General features: G+C 44.3%; 1 protein-coding gene across 1 annotated transcript in view; it reads left to right on the top strand.

Moving 5' to 3' along the window:
* The window catches only part of MEIOSIN (meiosis initiator), a 1,029,307-nt gene that overhangs the window by 94,715 nt on the left and 920,224 nt on the right, over positions 1 to 14,368 (top strand). The window contains exon 2 of the mRNA XM_044086822.1: positions 7,072 to 7,175. Coding sequence (XP_043942757.1) covers positions 7,072 to 7,175 — 104 coding nt within the window. The remainder of the gene's footprint in view (positions 1 to 7,071; positions 7,176 to 14,368) is intronic.

Genomic DNA, 14,368 nt, shown 5'->3' with positions numbered 1-14,368 from the left:
ACTACCAGTTCAGGGTCCTTCCCTTTGGCCTCACCACAGCCCCCAGGGTGTTCACCAAGGTATTAGCAGTGATTGCGGCCCACCTGAGACTCCAGGGAATACAGGTCTTTCCGTACCTGGACGACTGGCTCCTGACCGCACCAACAAGGCATCCACTTTGCTCAGCCAGAGACTTCTTTCTCCATCTAGCCCCACAGCTAGGCATTACTATCAACGTCGACAAATCTCTACTGGCTCCAACGCAGGTCCTAGAATTCATAGGTGCCAGAATAAACACCAGAGATTTGCGAGCCTTCCTAACTTCCGAGAGAATCCGGAACTTACAACTTCATGTGCGGGCTATCCTCCATTCAAAGGCTTCACCAGCGGAATTGGTCCTGAGGGCACTAGGCTCCATGGCGGCAGCGATTACTCTCCTTCCATGCGCCCGTTTGAACATGCGGGTACTGCAATGGACTCTGCTAGTGCAATGGTCCTTTCTATCCCTTCCTCTCCACCATCCCATTGCTATCAGCAAGGCTTGCAGGAGGGCGCTACTATGGTGGCTCCAAGCCTCGAACTTCCATATGGGCCGTCCCTTCTGCACCTCTCGCCACGGTGACCACGGATGCTTCCTGCCTCGGGTGGGGGGGGGCATTATTCAGGCAGGACAGTCCAAGGCACGTGGAACGATACAGAGACCTCCCTGCATATCAACATTCTGGAGATGAGAGCGGTGCTGTTGGCGTTGCAAGCACTTCAGGGCTTCCTCCCCACAGGAACGATTGCAATTCAGTCGGACAACATGTCGGTGGTCTGGTATATCAACAAACAGGTGGGAACCAGATCTTACCCCCTATGGCGCAAAGCCATGAGAGTGTGGGAATAGGCGAGCTCCACCAACCGCTTTCTGATTGCAACGCACATTCCGGAGGACCAACATCCTAGCGGACAAGCTCAGCCGCACCCTTCTTACCCCGTACGAGTGGTCTCTCAATCCTCTAGTAGCGAAGCAGATATTTGCAACATGGGGGCGACCCTGCTGCGATCTTTTTGCATCTCCATCAAACACCAAATGCGACAATTTCTTTGCTCTAATCCCCCCTCCAGGGGAAACTCCAAGAGACGCTCTGGTGCATGCTTGGCCACCCGGTCTACTCTATGCCTATCCTCCTCTACCACTAATGATCCAACTCTTACAGAAAGCCTCGCGGTTGGGGAGCAAGATGATTCTCATTGCCCCATTCTGGCCTTGGCAAATTTGGTTCCCTTACCTGTGGTCTCACCTTGTGAATCACCCTAGGATTCTAGATCCCATTCCGGATCTCATCTCCCATCCGTTGAACTTACCAACTCCAAACCTGGACAGTCTGAAACTGACAGCTTATTTGCTCCAGTTCCACTCCTAGTTAGGACTCCCGGTATCTCTTCACTAGTCAAAGCCATCCTCGTGGCAGCGCATAAGCCCTCCACCAGGAAAGTGTACCACAGTAAATGGAAACGTTTTTCCATCTGGGCGGAGCATCACGATCTAGATCCCTTTACGGCTCCTCCTCCATCCATATTAGACTTCCTAACTGAACTCTTTCAGGAAGGCGCTAGTTGTTCAACTGTCAAAGTGCAATTGGCAGCCATATCACATTACCATGTGGGACATGATACAGGGCCCTTGATGTCGGCCAAATTGTGTAAAACCTTTCTCAAGGGCACCTTTTTACTTAGACCCCCTGTAAAGGAAGCCGTACCTCCCTGGGATCTTACATTAGTTCTTCAAGCTTTGACTGCTCCACCCTTTGAACCCGCTGCTTCAGTAGATCTCAAATTCTTGTCATGGAAAACAGCATTCCTTGTAGCCATCACTTCAGCGAAAAGAGTGTCGGAGCTTCAAGCTCTCTCTGTGAAGCCTCCTTACCTGATCTTTCACCCGGATAGCGTGTACCTCAGGATCAATCCCTCCTTTCTTCCCAAGATAGCATCAGAAACCAACATAAATCAATCCATAAATTTGCCAGTGTTCTTCCCTAAATATCAGAATAAGGGAGAGTACAAGCTGCACTCATTAGATGTTCATAGGCAGCTTCACTTTTATACTCATAGGACAGCTGGCCATAGACAATCCGACCAGCTGTTGGTTTCCTTTGCCAAATTTAACTTGGGGAAAGCTATCTCTAAAGTATCTTTATCTCGCTGGATTTCCCAATGTATCTTACTGGCGTATCAAGCCTCGGGTAGACCCGCACCAGAAGGAGTTTGTGCTCATTCCACCCGCTCCATTTCTACCTCTGCGGCCTTCAAGTCTAGAGTTCCATTGGATGATATTTGTTCTGCAGCCACTTGGGCTTCATCTCATACCTTTATTAACCACTACAAGCTAGACGTGCTTTCTAGAGGGAGAGCATCCTTTGGCTCTGTGGTACTTCGTAATATCCTTCCATGATGGCCACCCAAGGTGCAGGTAGCTGGGGACTCTGTCCCACAGGTTGCTGACAAATGAACATCCTACTTCAGATTTAGAAGTTACGTACTCACCATAACGTTCCATCTGAGTAGGTAGTTCATTTGTCTGCAACCATCCCCCCCTCCTTCCCCCTGACCTTCTTCAGATCTACTAGTTGTTAGATATCCTTTGTTGGATATATATTGAGGGGCAAACTCGATCTGAGGTCATGGAGGGTTAGCAGGGGATTATGGGTGAAGGGAGGAGCTACGAGCTCTGATCCATTAGCTTGAAACAAGTTGCCGGCTCGGATCCGATATCGGATCCGTAACCCACAGGTTGCAGACAAATAAACTACCTACACAGATGGAACGTTATGGTGAGTACATAACTTCTAATTTATCGGGAAAATCCAACTGGGAAGGAGCCCATTTTCAGCCGAGGCCTGGGGAGAAACACTGCAAATGCATGTCTTTTTAATGTGGGAGGAAACCCACGCAAACACAGGGAGGACATGCAGACTATGCACAGAAGGCACCCCAGCCGAGAATCTAACTGGAGAAACTCTTGCTATGAGGGAACAACATTAACAGCTGCCCCACTGCACCGCCCATTTTAGCCAGTTTATAGAGAAATTAAAGGTAAGTTAGTAAAATACCAACAGGAATTGCAATGTAAAGTGAGAGAAAAGCAGGCTTATGGCATATTTAAAGAATAAGGCAGGGGAGATAAATTGATAAATGTAATGAGGTGACTTATAAAGGGAGATTTAGGAGGTGTAAGTTAAGATTACGTATTTGATCACATTTAGAAATATAGTTTATCCAGATGTTGAGCAAGAACAGTGCCAGCTTTTGGCTAGGCAGTCTTTCAGAATAGTTTTGAAGGATAGGAGAAAGGGTACTGACCTGATGGATACAGGTAAGGATTTTCAGCCATAGCAACATTGTACAAGTATAGACAGTGCCCGGCAGATTTGAAAGGTTTTGGCACAGGCAGGAATGCTTGGTCATTAGATCGTAATGATTGACTGGGAACAGAGTTGCGCAGAATGTTATTTAGTGTTGAGCAAGCAAATGGACGCAGGATAATTTTATGGGTGGGATAGAAATTGTGTATATGTTTATTGCTGGGGTAATTCTAACCAGTTTATGCTTTTTAGTGTTATATAGTAGTGAGTTCTGAAATTATATTTGCTGCAGATTTTGAAACTTTGATATAACATTGCTCAGATTTTGATTTTTCTGGTGCTTGAAGAGTTGAGGCGTATAGTATTAGTTGCATTGGTGGCAATGTTTTTGGCTCTGTGTTTTTTTTATGCAATTTTCTATATGCAGGACGAATTTAAGATTATCATCCTCTATCATCCGTAGTACTTTGCTATGAGAAGTGACTTCAATGGTTGTATTATCAGTCTATATTATATGTTCGAAGTTTCAAAACTTTGAGCGTCGTATAATCAAACTTATATGGCCGACGTTTTAAAACTTTGAACACACACACACACACACACACATATATATATATATATATATATGTGTGTGTGTAAAAAGAAAAGAAAGTTACCTAAACGCTGTAAGCAGGGGGGCAAGCCCCCCCCCCCACTACTTCACCGTAGTGCGGTCTCGGAATTGGTATATTTAAGTAGCGGGGGGTGTGGTAGGTGCAACCCCAATGTGGGGGCTGCACCCACCACATCCCCCCACTGCTTAAAAATACCAACTCCAAGACCTCACTACAGTGAAGTATAGGGAAATATTCCCTACGGTGATCTCACTTCACTAAAGTGCGGTCTCGGAGTTGGTATATTTAAGTAGCGGGGGGTGTGGGGACTCGCAGCCCCCACACTGGGGTTGCACCTACCACACCTCCCGCTACTTAAATATACCAATTCCGAGATCGCACTACAGTGAAGTAGTTGGGGGGGTGCAGCCCCCACAAAGGGGGGGGTGCCCCCCTGCTTACAGCGTTCAGGTAACTTTCTTTTCTTTATATACATATATATATATATATATATATATATATATATATATATATATATATATATTTATATATATATATATATATATATATTCAAAGTTTTAAAACGCTGGTCATATAAGTTCGATTATATGACTCTCGAAGTTTTGAAACTTCGAACATATAATATAAACCCCTTGATAATACAACCGCACAAGTGGGCTTGCCCCCCTGCTTACAGTGTTCAGGTAACTTTCGTTTATCTTCTTTTTTTTACTATTATCTGTTTGAAGTTTTAAAACTTTGATCATATAAGTTCGATTGTATGACTTTCAAAGTTTTGAAACTTCGAACATATAATATAGACACTTATCAAGTGACAGGACTTTACATTTTTTTCATTAGAGAAGGATTTCGAGAAAAAAGTATTAATTTTTTTTTTAGTTGAGCATAAGTTGTGAGTTACAAAGCCATGTTTCAATGACTCTTAATGCTTCCTAAGTAATTTTTATGGAGGTGTGCCATGGTAGACATGCAAATGAGTGTGGAGTTATCTGCGTACTGTATTAGAGAGGCCTACTGTGTGGAGGATCATTGTGAGAATGTTAAAGAGGAGAGGGCAAATGATAGAGCCTTGTGGTACACCGTTGGTGACTGGGAGGTATAAAGAGAAGGTGGAGAGCCATTTTTACTGACTGATGCCTATAGGACAGGTGGCTTTTGAACCATAGAAGGTCGGTCTGCGAGAGACCTGATGTGGACATTTGAAGTGGAACGTTGCTGTAACACATTGCATTGAAGGCTTTAGACAAGATTAGAAATAAGGAGAGGACTAGTTTGCTGTTATCTCTAGCTTTATTGACAGTATCTCTATAGATGAGATGTGCAGTGTTAGTACTGTGGGAAGGATGGAAGCCATGTTGTGTGAAGGCTATGAGTTCTTCCTGCAGATGATAATTTAGCAATTGTTTTTGGATTTTTTCTTTTTTTCAAAACTTTGTGAAGGGGGATAAGATAGCTACGTGTCTAAAGTTAGTAATGTCTGTTGAATTTCCTCACTTGCGCAGAGGAAAAATGTGTGATTTTTTTTTTTACAGATTTAGGAAACATGGGATTCCTTGACTGACCTATTTATAAGGATTGAGACAGGCTAGGCAATGGTACTGGCTGCTATTTTAAAGTAATTGCTTGGAAGGTCATCAGCTGAAGTAGAGCATGGTTTGTCCTATTTATAAGCTTAATACAGTTTGATCCAGCAGAAAATCTCAGGTTTTGTCTTCATGCTCTGTCCTCTAACTCCATCATTTTTTGAAACCACTGTTCTTAAGAAGTCTCATACTCAGCTAGCCTTTTTTTCATTTTGACCTCTGATCTTTGCAGTTTTATCACTTCATCTGAATAACTGCTTAAAGCGTCTTTAATCTTTTCCAGCCTTTTGTTATTTGAGTTGATTGATATACTCCTGCATTGTTACATTTATTTTAATCAGCTCTGAGTATATTTGATTTATTTTTCTCCTCTAAATTACTGGAAGCCACCACTTTTACCAAAGCTGGAGCTTGAACTGCTTTTTGCTGACCAGCTGCAGGATTCTTCCCAGTCAGTGTTTTCTCTTCACCTTTTCTAGCTGATTTTTTTTCAGGCTGTCTTAAGTGTCTTCTTTTTTGGCATCCAGGTGGTGTAATTACTAGTTAGTAACCAAATTTTACTAAGGCTGGCAGAATTACTAACCCTTATCAATCAGTTTCATTTTTTTTTACACTGGGAAAGCTAAAATTAAACTTTTGACCACTGTGCAGCCATCTTGGAAGTCTGCCACTGGTACGTAAGGAAGTTTACATGGCTGCATTCTCAGAACCTCTCAGATAATGTTAAAAATTAGATTTTAAATTCATCTTTGGACAGAGATTTAATGTTTGGCCTCTCTGCTGCAGAAGTGATCAAAACTGTGATGGAAGGGGTAAAAACTGATCCAGGGAATCTCTAAGATTTTTAGTCCTCTTTTTCCAAATGTTCCAAGGGAATTTGTAACTTCTCATCCAGTTTTATCAAAAAGCAAAATAAACAGTCTAAACAAAGATGCAGATGTTTAAGAAAAAATGGCAAGGAGGTTCCAAAAAGAAGCCTTGAACCTCCCAAGACAAAGGACGATTCAACAAGTCTGAAGGACTGTTCACAAAACCTTATGACCCCTTCCCACCCTTGCCTTTTTTTTTCTTCCAGGAAGTCTGACTCTCTATCTTTCTCTTTGGCAACACCATAAATATGAGTCACGGATATAGCTATATGCAGTCATTACCAGTGATGAGAAGTAAAGAAGAGCGATCACTAAAGTTAGTATAGACAATAAAATTGGAATAATAAACATAATTACTAAGAGAACTTAGTTGTGAATATGAATATAGACCACTAATTTGCATTGTTACTACTTTAACCTTCATTTTCTATTCCTGTTTACAGCATTATCTATTTAAACTGTACATCTGTGGATGTCTGTAACTTTTCTGCCTTGCTGCTGGTTCTTTTAAAATGTCTTTGCTTTATGTCCCAGATAGTGGCCGAAAAAGGTGCCTTACCACCCCACCCGCTTGATCAGTATTCATCGACTGACTCTCTAATAAATAAATAGTTAGTAACTAATCAGTCTATTAGGGAGCAGCAGATGGTGTAACTTTCTTTCACTGTTTGTGTTGTAGGTCATGCAAACAAACACAGAAACTTACATGTTATGCTTCAGAAGATGATGATTCGGATACAAGTCCATGGCTTCCATCTCGTTCACCACCATTGGGGTTTCGTGGTAAGCTACTGCATTCCTGTTTCTTTTAATGTGTCCCTATAGAATAGATGCTTAACACTGAGCTGTACATTTTGTATCTTGTTAATTTTAGTCAGTTTGCATAATAACTCCACATCAGGGAGGGAGTTATTTTTTATTTTATTTTTTTTAATCAATATTTTATTCATTTAGGTCACCACCCTGGCTCTTGACACTCTTGTTTTGCCTCCCTTTTCTTCCTTCCTTAACCATGTAGCTGTTCAGCTCCCTGTTCTAGGAGTGGTACCTTGAGAAAAATCTCATTATGGTGGGATGCAAACATCTGTCATCTGACTAGGGAATACATGGGGGGGTCTCTTTAGGCCCTGTGCTGTTCAAGTTAGTCTGTGGGCTTTCTTTATGCACACTTTGTACACATTGGCCTCAGATATCCATTTGGGCTTTCTGTATGCACACTTTGTACGCATTGGCCTCAGAAGTATTTCTCTTGCAGTCATCATCCCATGTTTTCCATCTTGAGCTAGGGAACTGTGATGCAGTGAGGAGTCCAAAGGCCTTTTTCTAAGATGGGAAAGCTGACCCTCATACGTTCAGCATTAGATCATTGTTGCAGTAACCTAAGCTATGTGAGATTTTCATAACCAGGATATAACCATTACCCAGTTTTCAAAACTTTGGGGCACCATTCGCATTTCCCTAACTACCAGTTGCTTTAGCAGAGACACTTAAAATGGTGGTTTGGGTGCCAAAGGATTCATAGACTTGTCTCTGAAATGAATTCCTACTGCAGACTTCATGCAATTTATGGTAAGCTAGCAATCCTTCAAGCCTGATGGAAAAATATTCTGCTACTTAATTTGCTGCAGAAAAAAATGTACTTTTTGTGCTTTTTCTGTGAAATACATTTTTTGATGGGAAACTGTTTTTTATGAACTGTTATTTTTTTGTGGTTGAGTTTTTCTCAATATATGCTTCTCACAAAACTGTGTAAAACTTTCTTTAATTTACTTTTTTACATTTTCATGTAGAATTAAAGAGTTAAGTGGAGGATGTTTTGCTTTTGGGGACTGATGTTTAATTTTTGTGTCAGGAGGTTTGCTGACTGTCTCAGGTTTCATTTTCATTTGTACCATGTCACAGTTACAGGTCTCCTTGGTTCTTCCTTCCCGTCCACAAGAGAAGAAAATTGCTAGGGAGTCTTTGGGTGTCAGGCTGTCTCCTTTACTGCCTCAGCTGTTCATGGGTGAGACTTCTATGACTGGACTTAGTTTCTTAGACCACTCATCAATGTCTCTTGGTTCCCTCTGTTGTGGCTTTTTCTGGAAGCCACTAAGGTTCGGGAGTTAGACACATCCTATGTGGCTATAGGGTTGTCTTCACTGGGTAAGAGAGATTCACTCTTGTTGGTCTCTAGAGAACGAGTGGGTAAAGGTCTACCTTACAGCTGTTCTATGATGCCTGATCACCAGGATAGTGTCCTTGCTATGAGTTGGGTCTTTTTCTGTGGAGTCTCCCGAGAAAAAAAAGAAAACAAATTAAGAATGTTCCATCTTTTAGGTCTATTACTCTGGATAGGTAAGACTTGCTGGGATTTGCTCAAAACTTAAAGTTTTGCTTTTTGTGTGTCAAATTCTGATTCTTATCTTACTTCTAATAGAAAAAAGAGTTCCCTCTCATTCTGACACTGACTGTCAGTGAGAAGTGCAGGAAAGAGAGTGGTAGTGTTTTTCTTCAGTGATTTCTTTTTAAGCTGAAGATTCTGATTCTGAGAAGTGTTTCTTCACATTTCCTTCCAGGAGAGCTTCTCAGCAAAAGTATTATGATTAGTTGCATTTGGATCCACAGCCTGCAGCTGTTGCTTCTGTTTTATCAGCTTTAGACGATGTTTTCTTAACAGTTTAAGTTGTCCCTAAAAAACTTGATGTTTGTACAAAGTACCTCAGGCGCATGAATATATGATCCAATGTCGTCTACTTTGTTTGGCTTCAACCTGTGGTTTATCAGATCTACATCGGATCCCACATCATCCAAATCCTCAATACTTCCAACTCACCTGGATCTACCTCCCCTACCCACAATCCCCCACTCCCCAACAGACACCCCAGTTCAGATTTGCCTCCATTCCTGTCAGCAGTTCGATTTTTGGTGCTTTTTGTATAGTCTTTCTCTTCTGTTTTTTCTTCCCTCCCCTTTAAACAGAGTATTTTGTAGGCTAGGTATAGCATAGGTTAGATAAATTGGTTAGGTTTAAGTGTAGGATAGTTTTTCTCATATGGATATATTTAGTAGTGGGATTTTCCCACCTTTGTGATTTGGTGTTTGCAGTGTGACTCTCTCTTTGTTTTTCTATGTAGGGTAGTTTCTATCTATTGTATATTTAAGTTAGTGTTTTTTTTCTGCTATTTAGTATGTATATTTGTCACTGGGTTCTTCCTTATCCATAGATAAGGGATTTAAAAAATGTATTGCCTGTAGGCACTGGCTGCCCTCACAAGATGCTCATGATAAGTGCATCTGTTGTTTGGAGGCTTCCTACCTCGATTACCTCTGCTCAATCTGCGAGGTGTGCGGGTCTAGGGCAGTGAATGAGAGAAGGCGCTAAGTAAGACCTTAAGGGTGTACTTCCCACTGGTTCTTCTATGACACCAAAGGACAGCTCCGACAAACCTCACCTCCTAAGGACTCCCAAGACCTCTAGATGGGATCGTAAGAGATTGTCTTCCATCTCCACACCTGAACAGTCTTCTGCCTTGCTGGATTTGAAGATCCCAAGATCTTCAGGTCCACTGGTGGCTTTGGCTCTGAATCAACTCCAACTCCTCAGTGCCAATCACCCTCAGTGCTGACCACAAGCAAGGCTCCATTTCTTATATTTTGGTCAAAGGAGCTCCGTTGTTGTAGTTTAGCTTCCCCATTCTCCCCATCCACTCCACCAGAGATGTTGCTGGAGTCTTCTCCAGCTTGGATCTGGCAGGTGGGTTGTTTGTTGTCCAAGGGACTTTCCAAGCCCCCATCAGTGACATCTTCCACTCGGTCATCAAGCTCAATAGGCAGTTTCAAAGCCTCAGACATTGAGCAGCTGATCTATTTTGCAGACTCAGATGCAATTAGATCTTATCCCTTCAGGTCCATGACCCTTCCAGGACCCTTGGCTCCATCACCCTGGTTTCCTTCCACAGTCCTCGTGGATTTCCAAGAACCTTGACTCCATCACCCTGGTTTCCTCTCTGGGTCCATGTGGATCCGATGTTCTTGGGCCCGGCTATGTTCCCAACCTCGGGGTCAGATCTGATGGCTTGGCTGTCCTCTGCTCCAACTCCTACCTTAGTATCATTAACTCCGGCTGTATTGGAGCCGAGTGGACCTTAGTGAAATGATGTTGAGGCTGGTGCTTCCGTGTTGAGTTCAACAATTCCAGCTTTAGGTTCTTCCCTCCTGCTCAGAGCTTTGGCCTTTGACTGCTAGGCTCTGGTCTCAGTGTTGGGGCAAGGCATAGCTCCCCTGGATTTAGGCATGTTTCAGGTATCTTCAGTTGCTGGGACTGTTGGCTCAAGAAAAGTCGTCTTCTGCCATCACCTCACCTTTGATGTCATGGGGAGGATGTTCTCCGCTCTGGAGATGAGTCAGGCTTCCTCAGCAAGCGTTCCATTCCCATTCTTTTCTGTGCCTGCAGACAGTCAGTCTGCGCCTGGACAGCACTGGTTGGTCTCCAGTCTGCTCCCCTGGCAAGGCTTGCTGGCTCTTTTCCCTCTCCTCCGACATTGCCAAAGTGTAAGGTCTCAGGCAAGAAGTGGTGCAAGAGGAAATAACTTGACTTCCCTGAGGAGTCTGTCACCAAGGAAACTGACCTCGAGGAAGGAGAGAGGCCTCCTAAGTAACTGCAGGATGGCACCTCTTTTGGCTGTCTCTTGATGCTTCTTCACCAGTGCTGGGGCTGGACTACTGAAGCCCCCTCTCAAGAGGAGTCAGTACTCTTGGAGGCCTTCTTTATCGGCCCATCCGTGCCTTGGGTGGTTCCCTGTCCCCAGATGTGTTCATAGACCAAGTGTCTTAGAGGAAGTGGAAGGAGCCCAACATGGTGGAGCCTATTTCTAAGAAGCCTTAAAAAATTCTTGCTCCTGCCAAGGATTGGCCACATTGGAGTAAAAACCCGGGCGTGGATGCGATTTTGTTAGTGGCTGCTCGTTCCATTCCTCAGAACAGAGAATCTCGGGCTTTGGATCATCTAGGGAAACATTCTTCATGTCTTAGTGACATTTGCTTTGAGCTCACTCAGATACTTACCCAACTTGACAAAGCTTCAGTGCAGTCTTGTCGCTGAAGTGTTGAAGAATATTAAGATGCACCAGTCCCTGGAGATTCAGAAAACACTGGAGACTGCTGTCTACTCTTGAGTCTGTTAACAGTGTTTCCATGAGATTCATTTTGAATGTAGCAAATGGGACCATCCCAAGCAGCTTGTACCAGCATTGACATGTTTCACACTGTTGAATATGGTTGTGCAGCTTTGGGGATTGTTCAAGGCATCCTTCGTTAATGCCCCTTTCGATGGCTCTTCCTTGTTTGAGCCTAAGATTAAAGAAACTTTTACTAGACGTGAGCAAGAAGAGAAGACACCGTCACATGTAGGAGTGCATTTTGGTACCCCTCAGCAAACCTTCTCAAGGAATCAGAAGGGGGGCAAACATCTCTCTTTTTAGAAAATTGTAGTAGTAATAGACTTTTCAGGACGCTTCTTATGAGGGCTCCACCTTTGGATAGGAGGGGTCATAATGGGCGCCGCCTGCGAAGTGCGGTCTGCAAAGTCATGGCTTCAGTGAAGCCTTCTCCAGTTGGCCCTTTCAGCAGTCCTGAAGGGTTGCCCGACTGTCCTGCTCTGGAGGTAGTTGGCGTCTCTTGCCTCTAAACTCAGCAGCTTGGGAAGCCTTCAACTTGCATGCGTGGGTGTTCGGAGTCATATCCAGAGGTTATACCATACCCTTTTTAGAAATTCCAAAGCTCTGTCACAAACATCTTCCAGATGTTCCATCCTGTCAGACTGCATGCAGTGGTAAAGATTTAGAAGCTGCTGGCAAGTCGAAACATCCAAGAGGTCCTACCAAGCCAACTAGAATCTGGGGTCTACTTAAAGTTCTTTTTGGTACCAAAGAAGAAGAAGCACTTTGGGCTTATTCTGGCTTTGAGCAAATTGAATCCCTTTGTGAAGCTGGACAAATATTGTTGGTCACTGCACAGTCCATTCTACCTCTTCTGAGGAAGGACTATTGGATGTGGATGATAGACCTCAAGAATGCTTACCATCATATCAAAATAGAGAGGCATTCCAGGAGGTTTCTGTACTTCCAGTAGGAGGCCTGTCATTACCAGTTTAAACCCTGACATTCAGTATCACCCCCCCCAAGGTGTTCACCAAGTGGATGGCAGTGGTCTCAGCCTGGCTGCACCTGCAGGTATTTCAGGTCTTTAGAAACCTGGATGATTGGCTCCTCACTGCCCCCACGACAGCATCTCTAATCGGGGCTAGGGATACCTTACTTTTAGCTACGTGACCAGTAGTTAGGGATAACTGTCAGATGTTATGGGATCCTATCTCGCCTACATTCTGTACTGATGGGCTCGGAGCCGATCCTCGGCTCCGACTCGGCACGCTATGCTATAGAGCGAAGCCTCTTATTGGCTGAGCTATTCTCTATCCCAGGATGCACCACCACTAATCCCCCAGATCTCGTTTGCCGCTTACAAGCTAGGACGTGGTCTCAAACTTGGCTGAGCTAAGTGCTGTTTTTTCTTAAAGTTTTCCTGCCAGGAAATTCTTTGTTCTTTACCCAAAACCTGTTTTAACAGCTATCGTTGTGTATCAGTGTATTTTGTGGTAAATTGTGTGTGATTGATTAGGGAAAGGTTTCCGTTTAAGTTAGAGGGGCCTTCCCCTATTCTTTAGCGAATTTTCTTATTTTTAGAGAGGTCAAGTACCTGTTTAAGTTAGAGGGTTCTTGGCCCTCCTTTTTGGTGTTTGTACTTGTACTTGTATTGTACTTGTTAATTTTGGTCTATCGTTTAAAAAAAAAAAAAAAAAAAAGTTTTATTGTTGTTGAAATCTTTCTTTAGTGACATACATAGTATTGTGGTTTACAGGAATTATGTCCAAAGAGCATAGACCCTCAGGATTCAAGAAGTGCACGAGTTGCAATTATTAAATGTCCATCACCGATGATCGCTCCTCGTGCGTGTACTGTTTAGGCGCCAAACACCTACAGGAGTCTTGCAGCGTGTATCACGCTTTTTCCTCTAGGGTCCTCCAAGAGAGGAAGAATAAATTAATCTTAAAAGGGCTTATCAAACCCTCCTTCGAGGAGGCCTTATCTTCCTCTTCCTCTCCAGCTAAGAAAAAGAAAGCGTCGGCTCCGACCAGCCCGTCGGAACCGACTACTAAGAAATCTAGGCAGGCTTCTCCATCGGCTCCACTGACTTCGGAGCCGAGGGCGGAACGGTCTGCCTCGATGCCTCCAGTCTCGACTCCTCTGGTTTCAGAGCCAATGGCTGGGGCTTGGAGAGGCAGGTCACCTTCCTCGGCTCCACTGATTTTGGAGCCGATGAGGGTTGCCGGCTCAGACTCTTCCCCTTCGGCGCCGAAGCCCTCCTCGGCACCGAGGGAAATTGTTTTGGAATCTCCCTCGGCACCGATACTGGTCGAGTCTATTTGGAGCCGGTCCCCCAGTCCTTCGGAGCCGATGGAGAAGTCGGTTCGGACCCGGTCGGTTTCCTCCCGATCTTCCAAGATGTCAGATTCGGACATCGACAGGGTGCTCCTAAGACTGTTTCAGTCTCCTGTATTCCAGAAATTAGTTTCAGCTCCAGCCCATTCGGCTTCGGAGCCGATGGCCCACCCTGTAGTTCTGGTTCCTCCTCAAACAGCCTCGGCACCGTTGGAGCCGGTGCTGGTGGAGCCGATGGAGGTTTTCGGGTTGGCCCCGACCCTTACTCCAACCCCGGCTCTCGTGTCGGAGTTCGGTACACGGACCTCCTCTGTCGGCCCCAGGGAAGATGCTTCGGGACCGATGTTTTCGGTTCCGAGCCTTCCTCTCGGTGCATCGGCTGCGGGGGTACCGTCTACTGTCATGGCCAAGGGGGTTGGACCTTCCCAGGATTCTGGCGGTCCGGCCTTCAGGGCCATGAGGAGTGCGTTGGCCAAATCTTCTTTGGCTACCTCCACG

This window comes from Protopterus annectens, chromosome 1.part0 (genome assembly GCF_019279795.1).
Source record: "Protopterus annectens isolate FY-2018-M chromosome 1.part0, PAN1.0, whole genome shotgun sequence".
In the NCBI taxonomy this organism is placed as follows: Eukaryota; Metazoa; Chordata; order Ceratodontiformes; family Protopteridae; genus Protopterus; species Protopterus annectens.
Note: the sequence above shows the minus strand (reverse complement) of the source record. Positions and strands in the feature narration are given on the sequence as shown.